The sequence below is a fragment of the Mustela lutreola genome, chromosome 6, assembly GCF_030435805.1.
Source record: "Mustela lutreola isolate mMusLut2 chromosome 6, mMusLut2.pri, whole genome shotgun sequence".
Taxonomy (NCBI): Eukaryota; Metazoa; Chordata; class Mammalia; order Carnivora; family Mustelidae; genus Mustela; species Mustela lutreola.
In genome coordinates, this window is record NC_081295.1 from 37,438,014 (window position 1) to 37,462,207 (window position 24,194).

General features: G+C 33.9%; 1 protein-coding gene across 5 annotated transcripts in view; it reads left to right on the forward strand.

Moving 5' to 3' along the window:
• The window catches only part of EPHA7 (EPH receptor A7), a 171,140-nt gene that overhangs the window by 123,581 nt on the left and 23,365 nt on the right, over positions 1 to 24,194 (forward strand). For 3 of the 5 annotated variants that reach the window (XM_059177055.1, XM_059177056.1, XM_059177060.1), the window contains exons 6-8: positions 16,287 to 16,411; positions 19,027 to 19,210; positions 24,081 to 24,189. In XM_059177055.1, the coding sequence (XP_059033038.1) occupies positions 16,287 to 16,411; positions 19,027 to 19,210; positions 24,081 to 24,189 (418 nt within the window). The remainder of the gene's footprint in view (positions 1 to 16,286; positions 16,412 to 19,026; positions 19,211 to 24,080; positions 24,190 to 24,194) is intronic. The other 2 variants (XM_059177057.1, XM_059177059.1) reach the window with 1 other exon arrangement.

Genomic DNA, 24,194 nt, shown 5'->3' on the forward strand with positions numbered 1-24,194 from the left:
AGAATGATACAATATGGATCTTATGCATCTTCAACAAATGGTGTTGGGAAAATTGGATTTTTTCATTAGCATATTGTTTTTTGAAGTTCATCCATGTTGTCCCATTTGGCAGGTCCTTTCAATTTTATAGATCAATACCGATTTCTTGAATATATTCTATTTTATCTGCTCATCAGTTGATGGACCTTTAGGTTGTTTCCTTTTTTCTTTTCTCTCTCTTTTTTTTAATTTCATGAATAATGCTGTTGTGGACAGTTAGGTTTAAGAATTGATGTAGAGGGGTGCCTGGGTGGCTCAGTGGGTTAAGCCTCTACCTTCAGCTCAGGTCATGGTCTCAGGGTTCTGGGATCAAGCCCCATATCTGGCTCTCTGCTCAGCGGGGAGTCTGCTTCCCCGCCCCCCCGCCTCTGCATACCTGCCTCTTTGACTACTTGTGACCTCTGTCTGTCAAATAAATAAGTAAAATCTTAAAAATCAAACTATCCTCAAAACTCAAAATTTAAAAAAAAAAAAAAAAAAAAGAATTCATGTAGACCTATGTATTCTCCTGGGTAGACAACTAAGAGTGGAATTACTGGGCCATAGGGTAACTTTATATTTAACTCTAAAAATTACCAAACTCCTTTTCCAAAGTAGCTGCTCCATTTTACATTTCCACCAACAATATATAAGATCTCATTTTCCCACATCCTTGTCAATACTTGTTATCATCTGTCTTTTGACTGTAGGTATTCCCATTGGTATTAAGTGATATCTTAATGTGGTTTTAATTTGCATTTCCATAATGACTAATGAAAATGAGCTTCATTCTATGTAACCTTGAGGAAATTTGAACTTTTTTGAGGAGAAGGGGCTTGCAAAGGATAAATAAAAGAATTGGCCACACAGAGAATCTAAAAGAGTATGTCATGGAAGCCAAGGAGAAAGGAGAGAAAGATTAGCAATATTAATGTTACCAAGAATCCAAGAAAAATGAGGACTGAGAACAGTTACTTTAGTGTGGTTAGATGGCCTTATCAGCAGCTCACTGGATCAAATGAGGTAGACTGAAACCAGTCTGGAGAAGACTGGAGCATGAATGGAAGTTGAAGAAATGGAGAAAAACAACCTAGACAACCTTTTTTTTTTTTTTTTTTTGACATGTTTGTGTGTAGTGGGAAGAAGAGAGACTCCTCAGCAGATGGAAAGGAAACATAAGCTTGAGAAACAATTATATTTTTGTGGGAGAACATTGAGTTGATATAAAATCTGTTAGAAAAATCTAATGGAGAGAAAGATTGGTTATATAAAAAAGAATGGGTCATTTGTAACATAATAAACTTATCTTTTTATTTGCATATAGTAACTGCCTAAAATAGGGATGGTGGAGTGTTTCCAGCTAGTACTATAAATCAGTGTGAGACCCTCTTTTTCACATAGGAATTTCTCAAGTATAAAAAGGTTAAGTGAAATAATGTCATTGGAAGATGTTTTTATAAAAGTTTCTATATTTATGTTAGTTAACATAAATATTCATGCTGTCTAGTAAATGTTTTAAAATCACCTGATACAACCTTTTCAGACCTTCTGTTGCTCTATTCATGTTTCCTACAACTTTCTAGTCCTACAGGGAAAAAAAACCGTACCTGAAATAACTCCCTGATGCAGCCAAATAAGGAAAAAATTTTTTCCTACCTTACTCTTTAATGTAACGGATAAGGACTTAGTAGTTTCGTAAATCTCTCTCCAAGTCCTAGTTTACATAACCTTACTTTTCGTACATGATCTGATGCCTTCATTTAGGAATCTGAATGACTTCCCTTGGTCCTTACTGCTCTATATTCAGAAGAGAAATCCATTGAGGAGGTTGGGGGGATGGGTGGGAATCAAGGGGATACTCTCCCTCTCCTCTGCTATGGGGAAGATGATGGTGGCAGACACTGTGAGTTTCCTCTTCAATATCCACTTCTTTCTTTATTATTACTATTATTATTTTTTAGGGCAACAGGACACCCAACTTGAATTTTAAAAATTCATTTCTAATCTAAGAAAGGAGATATAAACAGAAAATTCTTAGAGCTTGCTGGGAAAGTTGGCTTTCCTTATTTAGATCACGAGCATTCCACATTTCCTTTTTATTATGTGCCAGCATTGTCAATGTGAGAGCTGTAGTAGCAACAGCAGCAGCATATTGCAGTCATGAGGGAAAGACGACAAGCATTATCTTTAAATCCTGGAGCCACTGAATGAAATATAGCAACTGCCCACCTACGGAATTTTTTTTTTTTTTCAAGAGGAAAACAAAAACAAAAACCTTAAAGCACTGTTTATTTATTTATTTACTATTCCTACTTGCAGCTAAACAGACTCCAAGTCAGGGGTACACAAACTTTTTCTGAAAAGTCCTGGATAGATAATAAATATTTGGCATTTTACAGGCCATCCATATTTTCTCTGTTGCAATTCCTCATCTTTGATATTTTAGCACGAGAGAAACCAGAAACAATATATACACAGATAAATGCAGTTACGTTCCAATTATTTATTTGTAAAAACAGTTGACTAGCCAGATTTGGATCATGACCACTGACCCATCTTCCAACTGATCCAAGGGAAGAGTGGACATGTTTTCTTAATTGTATTTATGTTATTGTTAGTTACTGACATGGTAATTTCTTGGTAGCTGGATAGTATGTAGCAATGAAGTAAAAACTCCCTATGTGGCAAGAAGAGGGGAGAAGCAGAAAGCAAGCAGAAATTACCAGTCTCTGTCTGGCTAAGAGACATCAGGATTTTAGGAGGATTTGGGAAGATCTGAATTCTTGTATTGAGCACCTTGTTCAGTAGTAATTATAAACACCTTTTATTCATTGTATTGGTTTTCCTGTTTAATACGAGTTCCTAGTATTAAAGCAGGATTGTTAAACTTATTTTCTGAACCAGTATACAATATTTGGGGTCAAATATGAGTTTGTGCACCAACCTGGCAATCAAAATGCTACATATAGTATTGTTTCTAAGAGAAATAAAGTCCAAATTACAAACAACTAAACCTCAAATTAACGTTTGGAACCAAACATTCATGAATCGGTAACTCTCCCTGCATAGAACTATTCATTATAGGCTAGATTTTCCCAGTGCATAAAAGTGACTCCTTGGGTATTAATTGGCCACTATAGTAAACTGCATTAATTTTCTCTTGAAACTAAAATATTACTTAGTAAATTAGTGCCACATTGCACTATTGGCATCATATTAATTAGTAAATTAATGCCACATTGCACCACTGGCATCATACAGGTTTAGGGAATTTAATGAAGTTTTCAGTTATGCCTAACTTCCTAGGCGTAGCTTATACACTGTGAGACAGCCACTTTAAAATACAAGCTGCAGTGATAGTTGAAACGTATTTAGCAGGCTCTATTAAACAAAGTGCTTCACTTATGGTAAATTCTTGAAGCCAACTAATAAATCATGACTGCTACTGAGAACTTAGCATTAAGCAATATGAATTTAAGTTTATGCGCGTTGGAGAGAAAATATATTCAGAATACCTAGAGAAATTGAGATGATAATATTTTACATTTATACATTTTAAATGAAATAGTTTTAGTGAGTTTTGAGATACTTTAGATTAGATTCTTTTTGTTCTCTTCTTCCTTATCCTGAGCTGCTTCCTTCCTTTCCCTTTCATTCTTTTTTATCTTTCTTGAATAATTCAACTTATAGTAAAACGGGATTAAAATTAAAATAAAAATTAACTCTATTAACACCACCAAGAGTGATGATTTGGGGAAAAAGGTAAAAAATAAAAAGAACAAAGCCACACATGGGGAACAATTTCTGCAAAAAATTAAACTGTTAGATAGTATTCTAGAAAGTAGGATGGTTTGTATAGATAGGAGTTTTAGGTCTAGAGAAAAATAGAGTCAAAAACAATTCATACCAGATTAGAAGATGCAGAGGAAAGAGAGTAAAAAGAAAAAGTAGGAAAGTAGGAAATTGATAGCAGCCAGAATAAATTGGAATTGGTCATTCTCTTCAATCATTATCAAGAACCTTGAGATAGAGTAAAAAGAACGGTGTAATATGGAACTGTCAATCTTATATTTGCCACCTTAGGTTTTGTAATGTATGACTTTAAATAAATAAATAAATATATATATATATATTATTCTGTAAGTGGATATACCCTCAATTATATATTATATAATGAATTAACTTTCCAGAAAATTTAATATATTTACTGATAGTAATTCACAGAGGCACATTGTATATCTCTAATTTGGTACATTCACATGTACATATGAACACTCACATATGAAACATTTCTATGAAACTGTATTGTCATATGCGATGAACACTCACTTGATATTCTCTTTTCTTAATTTACTTAAAATTTTGGTAGCAATACATTATGTTGATTTTACAATAATGAAAAATAATGGTATCCTGGAAAAGGGTTTGGAAGATCTGAATCCAGTGAGTCACATAGTAAGAACACAGTGGCAGTCAGTAATGCAATTTTATTCTAATGGAAAATGTGATTTTTTTCTGAAAGTTTATAACTAACACACTGCTTTAAGGTAGAACTCATATCTCCTCTTTCTTTAATATTCTTCTTATTGATTCTGTTCCTATTAGTAAACATCTTACATGTTTAAATACATGCTTTGCTGCTTCTGAAAAATAAACCAAATATGTGGGGTTTCCAGAATATTGTTATAATATACTGAACAATATTTTAAACATTGTGTAGATATTTAGGAGAGGAGCTATTAAGTTTTCTTAGCCACAAATTTACACCTACGTGAATGTATATGAAATATTATTATATATTATTGCATAATTTAAGAATATTCATGTCATTTCATGATATGTAATAGTGTATAAATTAAATTTATCTAAAGAAGGGATTATAGTCATGTACATATTGTAAGGCAATATAGAGTAATTAAATGCGAATATCAAATACAAAATAACTTAGACATTCTTTAAAATCAATTAATAGAATATTCATGTTATAAGGAATTTAGATAGCTATGCATATTATAATTAAAGATATTCATAACATAAGCATTTGGACTAAATTAATATTTCAAAAACTGTCAACAGATATTACAACATTGTTGTGATTGAAATACAACACAATTCTTTCTTCATTTATAATAAAACATGTTCCAAGACCAAAGAAAATTGAAATGTTACTTTGATGACATATAAGGGAGGTTTTGGTCATTAACAAATGACAAATGTGTGTGTGTATATATTTATTAACAAATGTATACATATATACATAAATGTGTATATTTATACACACACACATATCTTCTATTTAAAGGTTCATTTTCATTATTAAGAATGTATGGTTGTAGACCATAGTCACTTTGTTGGCCTTATAAATAACGTAGTCTTTAGCTATCTGTGGATTCATGGAAAAGGTAGAAATGGAGCCAGATTATATGATAGACCACATGCAACAGTGGTTTTTAAACACTATCCTTCAAAATATTTGCTCTCTTACCACTCAAAATAGAAGAGGGTGGTTCACCTGTACTTTGCTCTCAATTCAATACATATTTCAATATTTTGAAAAAGATGCATGTTATTGGTTTCTTTTCTGTTTTAGTAGTTATTTCATTTTTTCCAAGGATATATTACTTCCAAATGACTTAACATTAATGTATTTCTGCTTAGCTGGTACATATAAAATAGTATAACTTATAGAAATTGGTCATTTCTAAATTTTAAAGATTGAATAAAAATTCTCAATATAATGTTTAAAAAAGTAACTGTTGTCAGCATTTATTATGGAGAGCCCTGGAACCCTACCTTAAAATGATGATTTTTGTTCCTCCCAAAGCTGCAAAAGAATTGTTCTCAAACTCAGCTGTACATTAGCTTCAACTGAGAAGCCTTTGAAAAATATGTATGCCTGACTTTGACCTTAGAGCATTCTGAAATGAGTCCCAGGCACCCATAAATCCAGTACAGACAAAATAATAATATATAATATATTGTTTTGAGCTCTTAGCATGTGCCAAGAATGGTTTTAAGTATTTAATATGTATTTATATATGAAATTTCTAGAACAACTCTATTTATGAAGCATGTGATCCAGTAATAGCTATTTTAAAGCTGAGAAAGCTGAGGCACCAGAAAGTTCAGTTCCTTGTTCAAGGTTGCACAATTTGCAAATAAACAATGGAACCCATGAACAAATCCAGTAGACTAGTTCACAGGGGCCATACCCTGCACTCCTACACTCGACTGCTTCTGTAACTTTCCTGCCTTTAAGGAACATCGGAGTAGGAGGATTTTCAAAAACTACAAAATAGCTAAATGTTACATCATGTAGTACTACCAACAAGGGAAATAGTATTTTAGGGGGAAAAAAAAAAGTAATAATCAGTATTAGCTGAAGCAGAGGAAGAATGATTCAGTAAGTTGTGAGTTATTGGTGGAGGCTACTAGAGAGAGATCATGGGTTCAGTCTTGAATCTGGCTCTGTAGTTATTCAGTTGATATAAAATTATCTCTTGCAGATTATAGACTTGGTGGCAACATTCCTGACAATTAGCTTAAATATGTAGTTATACCAAACACTGAATTAGAAATGATTTCTTTCTTTCTTTCTTTCTTTCTTTTTTGAAACAGGGAAAGTTTTTGTGTGGTTTGCTCTCAACTGCCTCCCAAGAATTTACTGGCACTTGGCTCACACCTCATCTAGCTATTACATTTACTTGTGCATTCAAAATGTGCATATTCACATTTTAACTCATTTTCTACATTTAAATCTCCATGAAAGTGAGAACTGAGAACTTCGGCCTCATCATCTTTGCGGTCCGTTCAACTCTTTGTTTATACTATATGCGGTCATGAAAAATTTTATGTTGAATTTATAAATGAATGAAACTCTCATCAGAAATCAATACCATTGTTGTTAGAGTGATCTTACCTTCTGGGCATTTAGTGTAACAGTGAAGGATACTTAAGACTAATGCTAGAGATAGCATTTTAAAAGACACTGCTACTCAGAATGCTAATATATGATAAGTAGCTTGCCCCAGAAAGAAAATCATCAAGAAGCCTGCAAAGAAAAAGAAACGCTTCTTTCATCAGGGAAGTTTCACTCAGAAAAAGAAGTCAGTTGAACAATAACAAAAAAGTACTTGCTGCCATAGATGTCCATTTGACACAGATTCCTCACCTCTTCATGGGCCTCTGACTTGTAGCTGCACTTGGAAGTAGTCTGCACTAAAGTGGTACTGTTTCAAACACTTAAGTGATAATAAATTTATTTATTACTCATTCCCTTTTATGAAGCAATGACTCTAAATGAGTTTTAACAATAGCCACATTTTGCCTATTCAGTCCAGATAACCTCATCCACCTTTTTTTAACCAGCAGGCACTAGACTGCTCTAAAATATTTTATTCTCCTTAGAGGATTCATACTAAATACTAGTTTACCAGCAGTTTCATTGTGGCTAATATACAAGAGAAACAGATGGGAAAGGCCCATGTTTATTGATAAAGGTCTGGTCAAATACTTCATCGTATTATAAACACAGTTGACGAAAGAGCTATGCGGATCCTCATGTGTTCAATAATGCAATTTTTAAAATGAAGTATAAGTGAAAACATCAAGGTTTTGAACTGTGCTATGAGAATAATGCCATTCATGTAAAAAATGCATATACTTGCACACACCTAGATATTTCTGAAAAGATTTCAAAGAAACTGGGGCACCTGGGTGGCTCAGTAGGTTAATCCCCTGCCTTCAGCTCACATCATGATCTCTGGGTTCTGGGATTGAGCCCTGCATCTGGCTCTCTGCTCAGCGGGGAGCCTGCAAATCTCAGCGGGGAGCCTGTGATCTCTGTCAAATAAATAAGTAAAATTTAAAAAAAAAAAGATATTTCAAAGAAACTGCTAAGAGCGATTGCTTTAGAGAAGGGTAACTGTGACATGGGACCAGACTAGGAGGGAGCCTTATACCTTGTGAATTTTGCTGCATATACATGAATTTACCCTTAAAAAAAAAAAAAAAGTAATTTAAAAAATCTCTACTCAGAAAAAAAAAAAAAATTCTACTCAGTTTGACCTCTTCTGGTACCTGCAGGTTCTAGGATTGTTGTCCTGAGCAGGTCCCTCAGGGTCCCCTCATCATTATGACACATCATGGATTCTCAATGAATGAATGAATGAATGACCACTTGGCTTTCCTCCTAGTGTCTGCTCTCACCTGGAATTATCATGCTGCAGCTGAAAACAGATAGGAAGTAGAATTTAAAAACATGGGATTCGATCTCAAATCTGCCCTTGAGTGGATGCTACTCAATTTCTGTAACCCTCAGCTTTTCCACCAATAAAATGGAACAGAACCTACTTCACAGGGCTATAGTATGGAAGGAAGAAGATCGTACACATATGTATTATTATACAAAGAATATTATGTGAATATTGTCAACTGTAAGGATTTATAGAAATGCTACAGTGCCTTGCATGTAATAAATGCCAAACACATACATGTTAAATAGAACTGAACTGCAGGCAGTCCCCAATTTGTAATGGTTCAACTTATAATTTTTTGACTTACGATTTTTTAACTTTACAAGGCTGCAAAAGTGATACATGGTTCCTAGAAATGGTACTTTGCATTCTGAATTTTGATGTTTTCCTGGTCTAGTGATATGTGGTATTATCCTTTCTGGTGAAGCTGGTCAGCAGCCCTGAACAGTTGCAAGGGTGAACAACTGATATGCCTACAAGCACTCTGTTTTCACTTTCAGTATAGTATTAAATAAATTGCATGAGATACTCAATACTTTGTTATAGGATAGGCTTTGTGTTAAGGTGATTTTGCTCAAGTATAGGTTAATTTAAGTATTCTGAGCACGTTTAAGGTGGCTAAGCTTAGCTATGGTGTTTGCTAGTTAGATGTATTTAATGCATTTTTAACTTAAGTATTTTCAACTTAGATGGGTTTATCTGGGCATAACCCCATCATAAGTTGAGAAAGATCTGTAGTAAAAAGTACTTATTGATTAAATAGTAAATAGTACCTATTGGTTACCTATTGATTAAAAAGATAGTTAAAATGTACAACTTCACATCAAGGGTCCTTAACCTTTCTGAATTGTTACATTAGGTGATCATTTATTAGTTACTCCTTTGTAGGTATGACTGATGTGAATGGTATAGTTAGTTCTGGGAAGGATCCTATTTTATACCTTCTGTTTATATAATATTTCATTTTTTACATATTGTAATTATATGAACATTACAAATTAGCCCTCATCAATTAGCATTTTGGAAGTTAGCAGGGGTCCCAATATATACTTAGAACCAATATCCACAGTAGCATTCTCCACCACCCTTACCTCCTTGCCCTTACAGCATTTTATTTTTTGTTTTGTTTTTTTTGTTTGTTTGTTTGTTTTTCCCCCTTACAGCATTTTAGATAGAGATTTTGTCAGGAAGTGCTACCTCCTATGGTAATTAATTAAACATGCAAACAATTGGCTCTTAATCATCTGATGATAACAGAGAAGAAAATTCTCATCTCAGCAAAATGTTTTGTCAGATCATTTTTATAAAGATACTGTGACTATTGCTTTAAAGGACAAGGCCATTCTTAGTTGTTCAAAGAGTGAAGAAGTGACTTTTGTTGTTCCGGTTATGCATTTTTTTCACTCTACTGGAAATATATTAAAATGACTTACATATATACTTGACTTGGATCTCAATCCAGGATGTTTTCTTTTCTTGTGCTGTTAGTTCGAGATCATATTCACTTTTTCAGAGAACTTTCAGATCTTATTTTTAGCTCTTACTGAATTTGCATTTTTAATAATTGTTTTTAGATTCATTTAGAAATCCATTCTGATGTATCTTATTTATTATATTGTATATCTTACATTTTGGGTAAACCATCATCTTCCTAATGGGTGCATTAAATAGGTAGCAACGCAAAGTATGTAATTTAATTTTGAAAAAGATCAATTCATTTTCCACTGTTTTTTTCAACTACTTACAGAATGAGACTTGTATGTTTTAGCCACAGATCATGCTTCTATCCAACAAAAGGAATTCGATAGACCTCTATTGCAAATGGATTGTTCATAATTGCTTCAGACTCAATTGCCCTTAGTTCCTGCACTTTTTCTTTCATATGAAATTTTATATTTATTGCTCATAATATTATTAGTGACCCTGTTTTTTTCACACCCAGGGAGTTGAAGTTGAGTGAAATCATAGGTTACAATTTTTTTGAAAGATTTATTTATTTATTTATTTATTTATTTATTTATTTGAGAGAGAGAGAGAGCACATACAAGTGGGGGGAGGGAATAGAGGGAGAGCATCCAAAAATGGGGACACTCTGCTGAGTGTGGAGCCCCACAGGGGCCCTCAATCTCAGGACCCTAAGATCATGACCTGAGCCAAAATCAAGAATTGGAAACTTAACTAGATGAGCCACCCAGGTGCCCCACATGTTAGAATTTTTGTGTATTCTAACATACTCTAAAAATGGAATTGATACATTATATGATACTCCATTGGATCGTGTGTACTTATGGCCTAGTGTTTGTTCTTGAAATAATTTTCTATATATTTTTACACATTTGTCCTGTATTGTAAAAATGAAACATCTGTGGGGGGGGCACCTAGGTGGCTCAGTGGGTTAAAGCCTCTGCCTTCGGCTCTGGTCATGATCCCAGGGTCATGGGATGGAGCCCCACATTGGGCTCTCTGCTCAGCAGGGATCCTGCTTCCCTTCCTCTCTCTGCCTGCCTCTCTGCCTACTTGTGATCTCTGTCTGTCAAATAAATAAATAAAATCTTAAAAAAAAAAAAGGAAAAGAAACATCTGAGGGGAAGAGTAAGAAAGTTAAATTTTGCATTATAAAATGCTAAACTCCTAAGAATACACGTTTGTCATTTCAAAGGATTGTAAAAAAAAAGAATTCCAAGGGCACCTGGGTAGCTCAGTGGGTTAATCTCTGCCTTTGGCTTAGGTCATAGTCCCAGGGTCCCGGGATCGAGCCCTATGTGGGGCTCTCTGCTCAGTGGGAAGCCTGCTTCTCCTTCTCCCACTTCCTGCAGCTCTGCTTGCTTGTGCTCCCCCTCTTTCCCTGTCAAATAAATAAACAAAATCTTTAAAAAGAATGATTTCTATGCTGGATAGCAAATAAAGCATTAAGTAAAGACTATTATTCTATTAGTGTCAGATCTGCATTTGACTGTGTTCTAAAAATTTCTTAATTTTCACTTTTTGTATTTACCTAATGGAAATCTAACAACCATCAATATAGATTTAACAACTTGAGATGCATGGTAAAAGTCATTTCATGCTTGTTGACCCATCTTACTTCACTGTATTGTTTAGAAATACAAGTATTTTTTTTTTTTTTTTGCCTACCGTTCTTTATTGAAATTCAGTGAGAACACTTAACTGTTATGAAAATAATAACTAGTATATATAAATCACTTTTTAAATCCAAAATCAAGTTCATGAGCTTTATTTGTGTTCTATTACACACACATGAAAATATTTCTTTTAAATGTATATTAGAGATTATTTCTTATAAGATTTTGCAGTTTGAGTCCTAATTAAGATAAAAATTCCTTGATTCCATGCTATTTCAATATTAAGTCTGACAGATCACATTACTAGAGTAGCCTAGTATCCTATTTTTTCAGAGATTTCATTAAAATTCCAGTAAGTCTATTTTCATTTTTTTTTTTGTTTTGCTTTGTTTTTACCATGTGTATTAGTTTTCTCTTGCTACCGTTAAAAAAAAAAAAGAAAAGAAAGAAAGAAAGAAAAGGAAAAAAAACCACCTACTGTAAAACTCTTAAAGCAACACTCATTTATTATCTTCTAGTTCTATGGGTCAGAAGTCTGGGTGCAGCAGGGTTGGCATCTTACCTGGAGGCTCTGGGGAAGTATGTCCCAAGTTCATTCATGTTGTTGTAAGAATGTGGGGCTTTTGTACTTGTAGAGTCATGGCCTCCATTTCCCTTCCTCTGTCAACTGGGGCCAGTCTTAGATCTTAAAATCTACTCCCATATCTTCTCATGTTTCCCATGTGGCCACTCCAGTAATAGCAGGTCAATTTCCTCTCATGTTTCAGATCTCCCTGGTTCCTCCTTCTATAACATCTCTTTGACCTTGGCTGGAGAAATTTCTCTGCTCCTAAGGGCTGATATGATTAGATTGGGCCCAATGGCAAAGATCCAGGATAATATCCTTATTGTAAAGTCTGTAACCTTAATTACATCTGCAGTGTCCGTTTTGCCATGTAATGCTCCATATTCACATGTTCCAGGAATTAGAGTATGGACATCTGTATAGGGCCCTTCACCTATTATACAATGTTTTTAAGTTGTTTTTTCCTCCACTTCATGTAGGGAATTTTTGTTTTCCATACCTGTAAGTAACTTTAATATTTTAGTAGGGAAAAATGGAGACTTATGAATATTCTCCATCTTGTAACTTAAATATATCTGCTATATTTAGATTTTAATTAGAAATTGATTAAGATAAAAAAATCTTACACGAGTGCTTGAAGCTCAAAATCTATAAAATGTTGATTGGTTCACATCTGTATACAAACCCACCATTCTTACTGATTATTTTTAAATTCAAAGCCTTTTAACTAATAATTGCAGCCCACAGATTTTTACCTTTTGACCTGTTATTAGACTTCTGATTTCCTTTCACATCAACTTCATTGACTTTGTTCTTATGCTGTTGAGATTTTCTACTTGAACCACAGAAACCATTTTCTCAATTTTCTAAGATGTTCTTTCACTGTCAATTGTAGAGACTCCATATATGTCCCCAATAAGTTGTGAGAATCTTCCATGTTTCTTTGGTTGAAATCAATTCTTGTATTTGAATATTGCTAGAAAGTTAGGTAAAAAATGAATCTGTTAATCATTTGTTTAAAAACCTACTAAAATTTTACATTTAAAACCTCTTCTCTATGTGGTATTTGTTTTCCTACATTTTCCAATTTAGGAAATTTATTTTTTTAAAAGATTTTGTTTATTTATTTGACAAAGAGAGTGAGAGAGCACAAGCAGGGGGAGCAGTAGAAGGAGAGGGAGAAGCAGGCTCCCAGCCAGGTAGGGAGCCCAATGTGTGGCTTGATCTCAGGACCCTGTGATCGTGACCTATGCCAAACACAAATGCTTAATCTTCTGAACCACCCATGCACCCCCAGGAAATTTATTATTATTGATTATTATTTATTAGCTTCCATTAATTCCGATTACAGTAGATTTTGTTTCACTTTGCTAATTATAAAAAATATAATTTAAATATCATAACACCTAATTGGTTGTTAAGTGTGTATGTAATTTAGTTGTAGACATTTCTTTTCAAAATTGACTTCAGATTGTAGTTAATTGGGTATTTTGGTGTAACAGTGAGTGTATTGGTGAAATCATTACAATGTGGTTAATTTAGATTGACTATATTAAGCATAGAAATCATTATGTCTTAAGATTAAAGAACTTCATGCCACTTCAATTTTACCTTTACATAGAAGTTTATCTGAAAATAATGACTCTGTTAGAATCCAACTCACTTACAGATTTTTGTTTATAAAGTATATATCCTTATGCCTAAGATATTGAAACTCAAGGGAAAATATCATCAATTCTCCTGTAAAAAAATGTTGCATCTGAAGGACATGAGACAGACAAAGATATTTCCTATCTTGCGTTTTGCCTATTCTCAAGGGCCATGTGCTAGTACTTCTAGCTTTGACCCTCTTAAATGTGTGACTCAAGATAGTATCAGCAAGGGACACATTTTTAAAGGGAATTTTCCAGAAAATCAGGAGTATAGCTATTTATAGATGTGGCTCCTTGTACAAAAGGGGAAAATCACTGTTAATGGTGTGATATGGGTTTCAAAATGCCATATATTACAAATGTATTTTTTGACATCTTTTTCTCCCAACCCCCAAACTTCCATAATTTTATTGATAAGAGTTCTTTTCCAGGATGAAATAATGAATATAATTTTAGTGTGTAACTTGCAGAAATCAAATCTTGTTCTATGCTTAGATTTTGCTGCGACGTGTCAGAAACTAAATGAGGTACATCTATACCCCACGTCTCCTCCATACCTTGGAGAATTCAGTGTCTCTTCACCTTACTATTTAGGATAGAGACTAAGCAAAGTCATATAATTTGCTTTACACTGAAAATCGCATTAAGCTACGTGTGTTGTTTGAAAGAGACCTAGACAGCGCCTCCTCTCTACCTGTTTCCAGCAAATATATTTCCAAATAGCACACATCATACATATCATAAAGCCAGATCAGAGATCAGCAACTTTACTAAGTAATTCCGGGTATTGTCTACTGCAGTATTCTTATGTGTGCTGCATTCTGTTTCTTACTAAAGTTTAAATATAGATTTTTCTGAATGATTTTAAGTAAATCAGACGATTGGAAATTGCGGCACCTGGGTGTCTCAGTCGTTAAGCGTCTGCCTGCCGCTCAAGTCATGATCTCTCGGGGGTGGGGTCCTCGGATAGTGCCCACATAGGGTTCCCTGCTCAGCAGGAAGCCTGCTTCTCCCTCTCTCAATCCCCCTGCTTGTGTGCCTTCTCTCGCTGTGTCTCTCTCTGTCAAATGAATAAAATCTTTAAAAAAAAAAAAAGAAGAAGAAGAAGAAGGACTACTGGAAATTATTTGCTAAATAGATTCACCTCAGAATTCGTTGGGGTTTCTGTTTCCCCAGGCTATGGCTTGAGGACGCAGCCTCTTGAACACCCCAGGTGGCTGAAATATGCTAAGCATGTTCTGGATGGAGAGACAAATCACTTTAGAAACAAATTCTTCTTCGCTGCATAGATTCAGGTTTTAAAAGTCATGGCAAAATAAGATTTCTTATTAGAAATTTGTTTCATTGGAAACATATCAGAAACACATTTAGTCTGTAAACACAGTCTGCTGAGTACTTCAGCTGCATCCCCCTAAAGGGAAAGTTGTTCCACTTAATCTGCCCTAGTTACGCTTCTGTTAGTAATCTGAGAGGAAATATGGGAATCATGCATCTTCCATGTCCTTCCCGCAAAATCGCCAAGCCAGAAAGCAGCGAAAAATGTTTTTCCTAGACATTGATACTAGAAAATATTAAGAAGTAGAAGTAACAAAATAAAGTCAAAGGTATAAACATCAGAAGCTTGCTTAAACAGCTTTCGCCCCATATAATTGCTTTTCTGTCAGCAGGATTATTAACAATTTTGGACATCTGAAAATTAAATTAACAGCCTGAAAATATTTTACAGAATGAGATAGAGCATGATACATGAAACATAATGACCCCACTGAAATTCAGCCAAACCAGTGCAGCTACTCATTTAGACAGAGAAGACAACTAGTTAATCATCACGGAGCAAATTAGACAGAGCAAATTAGTTTGCTACATTCCACAGTCTTAGCTACCAAAAAGAGTATATGCCACTAATTAGGATGAAAGGACTCTGAGCATATTATTATCTATATAGAAAGAGAGAGCAAAATTGTAGCTTGAATTGCTTCTATCAAAGCTTGAAACCTAGGTTACGTAGACAGAAATTACATGTGCAAGAGCCTAGCTGTGTGTGTGTGTGTGTGTGTGTGTGTGTGTGTGTGTATTCTCAAAGAATTCCAATTAACCTTGGGAAAAAGTTTTTACACTTCATTAGGTCAAGATGCGAGAATGCTAAAGCAGCCACCACTTATGTGTGTGCGAATACATACAAACACACACACACACACACACAAGCACACACACACACACACACAGTTAAAACATAAAAACATTTTTAAAAAGTGTGTTCCCTTTAATTGAAGACTAAAGTAGCCATTCCATATATTTTATTCTTACACAGCATTAAACTGTTTTTTTTTCTTTTAAAAAGTATATCTCCACCGCATGTGAAGTAAATATTTGGACTTAGTTTATCACTGGAGATTAATCTGAAATCATATTTTGTAGCCTTAATTAGCATTCATTTGCTTAATTGTCATTCTCAGCCCCATCATTTCCATTTTTCACTAACTTGAACAATGCTATCTTCTGCTGTTTGCACTTTAATTTAAATTTCTATTAAGGTTTATGAACAGTAATAAGGTCCTGTTTGAATATTCATTAGCTTCTGAATTGTGAGCTATGAAAAGGTGCTTTCTTTTACCTTAATGAAACTGGCACAGCATGGGACTGATCAGTTGTGACATTTGATTTGAGGCATCCAGTGAATTTTCTCATTGTTTATTGACATGTCTTGTCCAAACAGCTCCCTCGCAAGTGAGCGGAGTGATGAAGGAGAGGGTGCTGCAGCGGAGTGTCGAGCTTTCCTGGCAGGAACCAGAGCATCCCAATGGAGTCATCACCGAATATGAAATCAAGTATTACGAGAAAGTAAGTGCTAAGAACAGCTGAAATGTGCAGCCTAGGTGTCTCGTGTCATCCTCCTGCACTGTAGACTAAACTTGGTCATGATGCCAGCTATTTGGAGCTATTTTGAAATTCATAGTTAATTTTAGCCCTTTTTAATAACCATCTCAGGTTCATCATTATAATCATGATTTCTGTGTATTAAGTTTCTGGGTTATACAAAGGAGACTATTCCATTAGTGGGTATATTTGTTCAATTTTTGATATAATAATTAGATGTAGGATTTTTTGGTACCGTAGAGCCACGCAGCTCAATGCGTTTTTGAAGAATGATTCTTTTAGGATCTCTGCTTGGGCCCTTAATGATTTCTTTTATTTATGTGGTTTCATTAATGATGATGGTGGCCTCAAGTAGTTTAGTCATTTGAACAAATAAAAACATTTTCCATGATAAATAGTGTAGTTCCTCCAAAATTCAGAATCAGATGATGAGGTACCGCTCCTTTAAATTCCTCCAAATTTGTTCTACATATGGCATAATAATCATATCTAGCACTTCTTCACACTTCTTTCTCCATGAAAAATAGGATGGCTAAAACCCAAGTGCTGCCCTTTAATCTTCATAATGGCTGAGTTTTAGTAAATAGTGATATAATTGAGTGTATGAGTGCGTTTACTTCTGACCTATTTGGAGGGGCGTGGACACCCTGTTCACAAATTATTATATAGGCTCCACTTCACAGAAAGATTTGGTTCAAGGTTTGAAACACAGAAATGATTAGTATTACTAATATGAATATTGGTAATTGATATTAATGTTATTATTAATACAAGTGTTACTTACTGACTTCAGTATGTTAGCTGAAGTTCTATAATATGCATAGCCTTTAATCATTTAGACAGAATTTCAAAATAGGACCCAAGCTTTGGAAAATCTTAGGGGCAGAATTTACTTGACTGAACAATTTAAATGTATGCAGTGCATTGGCAATAAATACATTTTTCCCTTTGAAGAAAAAACAGTTTAAGATTAGTTTCAATGTTCAGATTAAATTTATAATATTTTTACATACTATTTTCATTACTAATTCATGACTTTCATGGCCAAAGTTACATTTTAAATACCTTATTTGTGTACCAGGAAATACAGTTCTTGCCCTGTCAACTGTGTTTCTGAGGAATCTTTGTTTTTACTATTGGTTTTGTTATGTCTGTTTTCCAGTGAGCTCTAAGAGTTTATAGTTGGTCCCTTCTGAAATTTCATCAGATTTCTAAAGCAATGAAATACATTTTAAAAATGTGTTAAGTAGTAAATGACAGTATAGTTTCTCACAGTGCAAGGAAATATTTTGCACATCCTTAGTCTGGAATAAATTTGTTCAGATAGTTTCTTTTCTATTTTGTATGACAAAAAAGAATGTATCTACATTTGCTGAACTTACAAAGTTGGCAATTATTAGAATAATATATTGCATTCTAACATATGAAAGCATGTGGTCTCTATATATCATTATGTCATCTAATATCAGTTATGCCTACTTCTTATATTTGAGATAAATATATATTTATAATACCAACAATCATTTTTATGAATGATTATAATTAAGACAATCAAATATCAACTTCACTAAATACAGTTTAAGCACAAATTTATTCAGACTTTTGCAAATAGCATGAAGGCAGATCAAACAACCCAACTGACATTTTCAAATTTCAATGAATAGTTTTATTGTCAGACATAGTTGAGCACCATTATTTATTATAGAACAAGTAAGAAACTATCTAAAATTGTATATTTTGATATGTAGTTTTTATAGCTTTTTAAATAAAAAGCCATTTGAGTCATTCCAATTAAGCTTTAAATATTTATTCATTTGGATATTGTTTTGATGGGGTTTTTTATATTCTTGGGTTTTTATAATTATTTCATTCTTAGTCTTATCATTTATGATAAATGCATTTTTAAACTCTACAGGCCTCAGTTTTCATGAAAAATGAGGAAAATTGAACCAAGCTATGTTTAAAATATTGCCAAATCATACAGTGCTTTAACTTTTATATTGATAGTTTTAATTTAAAATATTCCATTAAATATTGTTTTGTAAAAGTGGTTCTATTCTGTGAGAAATGTGGTTTTTAATGAAAGCAATTGATATGTCAGTATGGTGGTGGTATTAGCTAAATTTCTTGATTTAATACCTTTCCTCATTTTTCGCATATGGCCTTTTGCTTGCTGAATAACATTCAGGAAAAGTATTAAAAGACTACATTATGAAGGGAAGACCTCTATTAAACCATAGATTTTACAAGCATACCCAGGTTTTGGTTAACAGGACATTTGATTATATTTATGGCTAAATAGTTCTTGCCACTGTGCCCTCTACCAACAAAGCAAAAGCTCAAAACATATAAATGGTTTAACAAAATTATTTCTCTTTGAAATTTATAGAACAAAGGCATGTGTTCACATTTCCATTTTATATTATCTTAGAAACAACTCAATGTTACAATATTCCACAGGGTACAATGTAGCCCTTTATAAAAAACAATGCAGCAAATTGAAATAAATTGCAAGAATTGGCTGTCAGATTGCCTGGTTGCAATTACAATTAAATATTCCCTGAATATATTGTTTCTAGGATCAAAGGGAACGGACCTATTCGACAGTAAAAACCAAGTCCACTTCAGCTTCCATTAATAACCTGAAGCCAGGAACAGTGTATGTTTTCCAGATTCGGGCTTTTACTGCTGCTGGGTATGGAAATTACAGTCCCAGACTTGATGTTGCTACACTAGAGGAAGCTACAGGTAAAATGTTTGAAGGTAATTACCACCTCTGCTTTGGATTCTTATTCTCTATAACTGTCACATTTTTCCCCCCCAATATTGAGGGTGATGATTTGGTTCAAGATTATTTTTATATTTAAAGGTGAATATATATGCATAAATATGTACTTTGTAAATGTTATACAGAATAACAATTTAAAATTTGCTGTTTTGTTTTTCAATGTTAAAATCTCGTAATTTATATGTCTTTTTAATATGCACTGGGGATTTTCTGGAAAAGATGAAGTCAGAAACAGAAACGGGACTTATTCAATTGTATATTGACACAGGCTGTTTTTATAGAATCCAAAACAATATTACTCCGGTTGTGTCCATCAAAGGTGGAAACCCCAAAATGAAGCCAGGATATACACAGGATGGGCCAGGGAAAGATGATCTATAAAAATCTGTGTTAATTTAAGTCTCTTGATTTTTAGCCATGATTTCCAAAATTGGAGTTCAGAGAGAAGATCTTAAAAGTTATATTTATTTTTATCACCCATTTTCTTCTTTTATAAAATATTTCAAACGTACCAGAGAATATATTTAAAGTATACATGAAATATTAAGAATAATAATTAAATGAATATCTCTGTATCAACCACTCAGCCTAAACATTGAACAACATGGGGTGACTGAGCTAGTCACTGGGGTGACTAGCTCTAGCTCAGTATGTTAAGCGTCTGCCTTCAGCTCAGGTCATGATCCCACGGTTCTGGGATCAAGCCCCGCATCAGGCTCCCTGCTCAGTGGGGAGCCCACTTCTCCCTCTCCCTCTGCCTACAGCACTGCCTACTTGTGCTCTCTCTCCATCTCTCTGTCAAAAACTAAATAAAATCTTTAAATTAATTAATTGAACACCCCCAGTATCATGAATCCCCTTTATCATTTTTTTTTTGTTCTATAGTTCCACAGAATGTAACAAAAATGCATGTGTCTGTAGGGTACCACAAATAAGCAGAAGTATGTGGGAATGCGTGTCCCAGTTTACTGTCAGAGCTTAAGTTCAGGACAGCTTGAGTGCCATGTTGGTTTTTCTTCCATTACCTGAGGAATCAGTGTGTGTTTCTGTATTTCGGAGTTCTTGATTTCTTCAGATGTTACTGCTAGGCACGAGGTTTACCCAGCTGCTACCTCATTATCTTGCCAGTATAGTCCTCCCACAAAATTCTAAACAGATGAATTAAAAAATATATTATGTGATCTTCTTTCCTCAATTTTTAATTAAAATTTGTAAGTAATTTAAATCAGTATAATTTTTATCAGTTATTTTGACTTCAGAAAAATATTTTTATAGGTCTTTTAAAAGACAAATTGACAAATACTCTTTGATCAGCAAATGCTTGTAAGGTTTGCTGTGTTTTTAAGTTAAGCAGTAACTCTCAGAACCTCAAATATATTCAGTGGCCACAAAAATTTTAAAGTGTTTTACATTAAGATATCAACATGTGAAGATTTCAGTGGCCTTGTATCAGATATGTTCTAGTAGTTTTCAATTTAGACTGATCTCATGATATTACTTTGTGATTTCTCATATAATAAAACACCTTAAGGAATGATTTATCATATGATAATGAATTTCTTAAACTTGTTAGATACCTTAGTTATCTCACATTACCTAATCATTCCTTATCAGTTAAACCTCTGAGTTTGAAAACTTTAAAAATGAATCTGCGCATTGTTCTGACTTTGTATTGAGAACATTGGGCCAAACTATTTTTTATTGATTCCTGAGATCCGTAGATGTTATTTTCATTATTTAAAAAATTAAACAACTGATATTCAAAGAGAATAAGATGTAGTAGTAAACCCAAAAGATCACATGAAGTGATGTTAAAACTAGATTTTTGTATTAAAAAGAATTTATGGTTTTAGCAACTGAATATTCTCTCCCATGGGAATGTCAAGTTGATGAAGGAACAATCCATTTATCTTTTCCTTGCTATTGTCTTGCCAGTTCCTACCATCAGTGCTTGACACATAGAAGGCACTCAATAAATAAGCAAGGAATGAAGACCTCACAGTCATCAACATAGAACAGATTACCACTATCAATCAGTGCCAGGAGACATATTCTGGTTTCACATCTCAGTTCTTCCATGTCTAGTTGTGAGACTTTGCATGACCTCATGTACCTTAATTACTAGCATAGCAGTATCTAAGTCAATGGTATTCTAAATATTACCTAAGTTAATGTACATGGAGTACACACAGAAAGTCTCAAGTCAGCTTTTACTTATTATTTAGCATAGCCATCCCCAAGCTTTTGTTCTATTAAAAAATGCTAGGGCTATCCAAAGAGATTTTGATTATTTGGATTATATCTATCAATATTCACTATTAGAAAGTAAAACTAAAAAAAAATAAAACACACAAACACACATTTCATTAGCCATTAGAGTAATGGTGTTTTCACATGTCATGTAACTTCTAGAAAACTCAGCTGTGCACCTGTGAGCATATGAGAGTGAAAAAGGCAAATAACATCACATCATATTAAATAGTTTTGACCCTGCAGATAACCTGGAAAGTTCTTGAGGGACCCTTGGGTTTCCAGTCCACCCTTTGAGAACTGCTGGCTCAGCACAAAGTACTGCGCTAAGAATTAGGGATGCGGAGAGACACATGACACAATTATGCTGTTTAAAGGAGAGAGACTTGTACACAAATTCTGTCGTACAATTAAGCATTGGAGTGCATGACCCAATGCTATCAGAGTGTCAGGAAACAATGATTCACTGCTCTTGGAGGAAGGGAAAAAGTGAACATGCCACCCAAGAGAGGTCCCCTAAGCAGTGTTTGAAAAGGGAAATTAAACAGATTATTCCATTGCACATGTATCCTAAAATCCCCATCTCTTCAGAATCAATACTACTGGTTTTACAATTTTGAAATCATAATGTGACGATTATGGCACTTACAAATTACTTTTAAAATGCATTACCCATGAAGGAGATGAAAATATTAACTATAAATTTGACTGTGGAAAGATTAAAGTGTGACCCTGAGTACCTATAAAAATGTATAAATATTCACAAATTCTAATCATCATTCACCTGAATTCAGTTTTTCACTGCAGTTCTGTTTTTGAGGCTAAGGCAGAACTGAGCCTAAGACAAGCAAAGAATTAGACCCATGGGACACATCGATTGAATGGAAACAATTTCTACACATATGTGTATAATTTTTCCTCCCTCAGGAAAAAAACTACTCTGTTCTTTTTTGTCTCTCTCGATATCTAATATATACATATATATATATATGTATATATATATAGAGAGAGAGAGAGAGAAATATATATAGAAAGAGATTTATGCATATATATACACACATAAAGACAGATGAAAATTTAAAATAATCTAACTAAGCCAAAAAAACAAATATATTTGAAATCTTTTTTGTTGTTGAATAATAATAGGCTGTAATTCAGAAATTGAAGCCTAAAAGTTTCCTTTTTCTCAGCCTCCCTCCCTTGTATAATTCCCTCAGGGAGCAAATCAGCAGGGGTTGAATTAGGGAGAGTGTGTATGCCTTTGTTCAGAAACTGTCTATTACACAGGCGCTACTTCACTATTTTTTGATATAAGATCTATCTATAGTTAGCTTAGCATAGGTATACACAATTAAGAAATGTGTTGTCAAGAGGAGAACATAGATAAATAGAGAAGGGTCAATCAGAAAAACTTTATGCAAGACATACTCTTCCTACGTATAATTTACCGCCCTGGAGACCCAGTCCCTTGCCACCACCAAGAAGGAGTAGTATTTTCCATCCTGCTTTATATTAAAGATTACAGCTGTTGATTGTTTCAGCAATAAACAAACTATATTAGTTTGACATTATATATGAAATGATATTTGCAACTGGATCATTTGTTGGAATACATCTTCTCATTGTTTTTACACTCCTTTGATTATTTTATGAAGTCTGTACTGACATCAAAAATATAATACTCTGGGGAAAATATGACAATTATGAATTATCATATAAGTAGAACTTCACTAATTTGGAAAAATGGAAGTGAGAAGGCCATGTGACTTGATGAGGAATCGGAATCAGGGCTTGCTTTAAAGAACACATAAACACACACTGCTCCCAAGGAGACTCTCAGAAAGGTCCAGCTGGACTTGTCTTAATAAGCATAGAAGAATCACTTAGGCTTGTACAGGAAGTATCTGCAATTAGATAATGCTAAAATGTTTCTTTAAAGTACCTCCAAAAAGTTTGCTCTTTTGTAAAGAGCCTACCTCCTCTGTAATCTTAAACTCTCAAATGTGTGTGTAGCATACTTTGTCAAATTAGTACAAATACTTCCACTCATCTTTTTCCTGAATTATGGTACATTATAAAATCAGGATGATTTACTATAATTCCATGATGGTTTTTATTTTATATTAATAATATGAGAGACCACTTAAGATGCTTTGAAAAAATGCAGAGTTTGTGTTTTGTTTCTTTTTTCATATATCAAAAAAAGAGTCACAAAGATCGCGTACCTTGTTGGGATGGAAAATGGAGATTTTAATAATGATTATAGATCAAAGACTTCTCTCTGTTGATTCATAACTAAGTTTTCAGCAACTAAGCAGGAGTTAGCCATTCAATAAGGCATTTTATAGGCGTCTTTTATAGCTGAGTAATATAAAATAGATGAAAGTATTGTCCTTACCACGCCTTTAAAATGCAAAAGAAAAACCCCACAAAACAGCATTTATTTAATTTAATATTATTACAACATAATGCATTTATTTAAAATTAGAGGTGAATTAAAAGACATAGATATCTCTTATTCATAAGATTTTGTTTACCCTCTCAAGTTCTTACATGGTGTTGAGTATTTCTGAGCCTATTTTCCTCTCTTTCCAGCGACAGCCGTCTCCAGTGAACAGAATCCTGTTATTATAATTGCCGTGGTCGCAGTAGCAGGGACCATCATTTTGGTGTTCATGGTCTTTGGCTTCATCATTGGAAGAAGGTAGA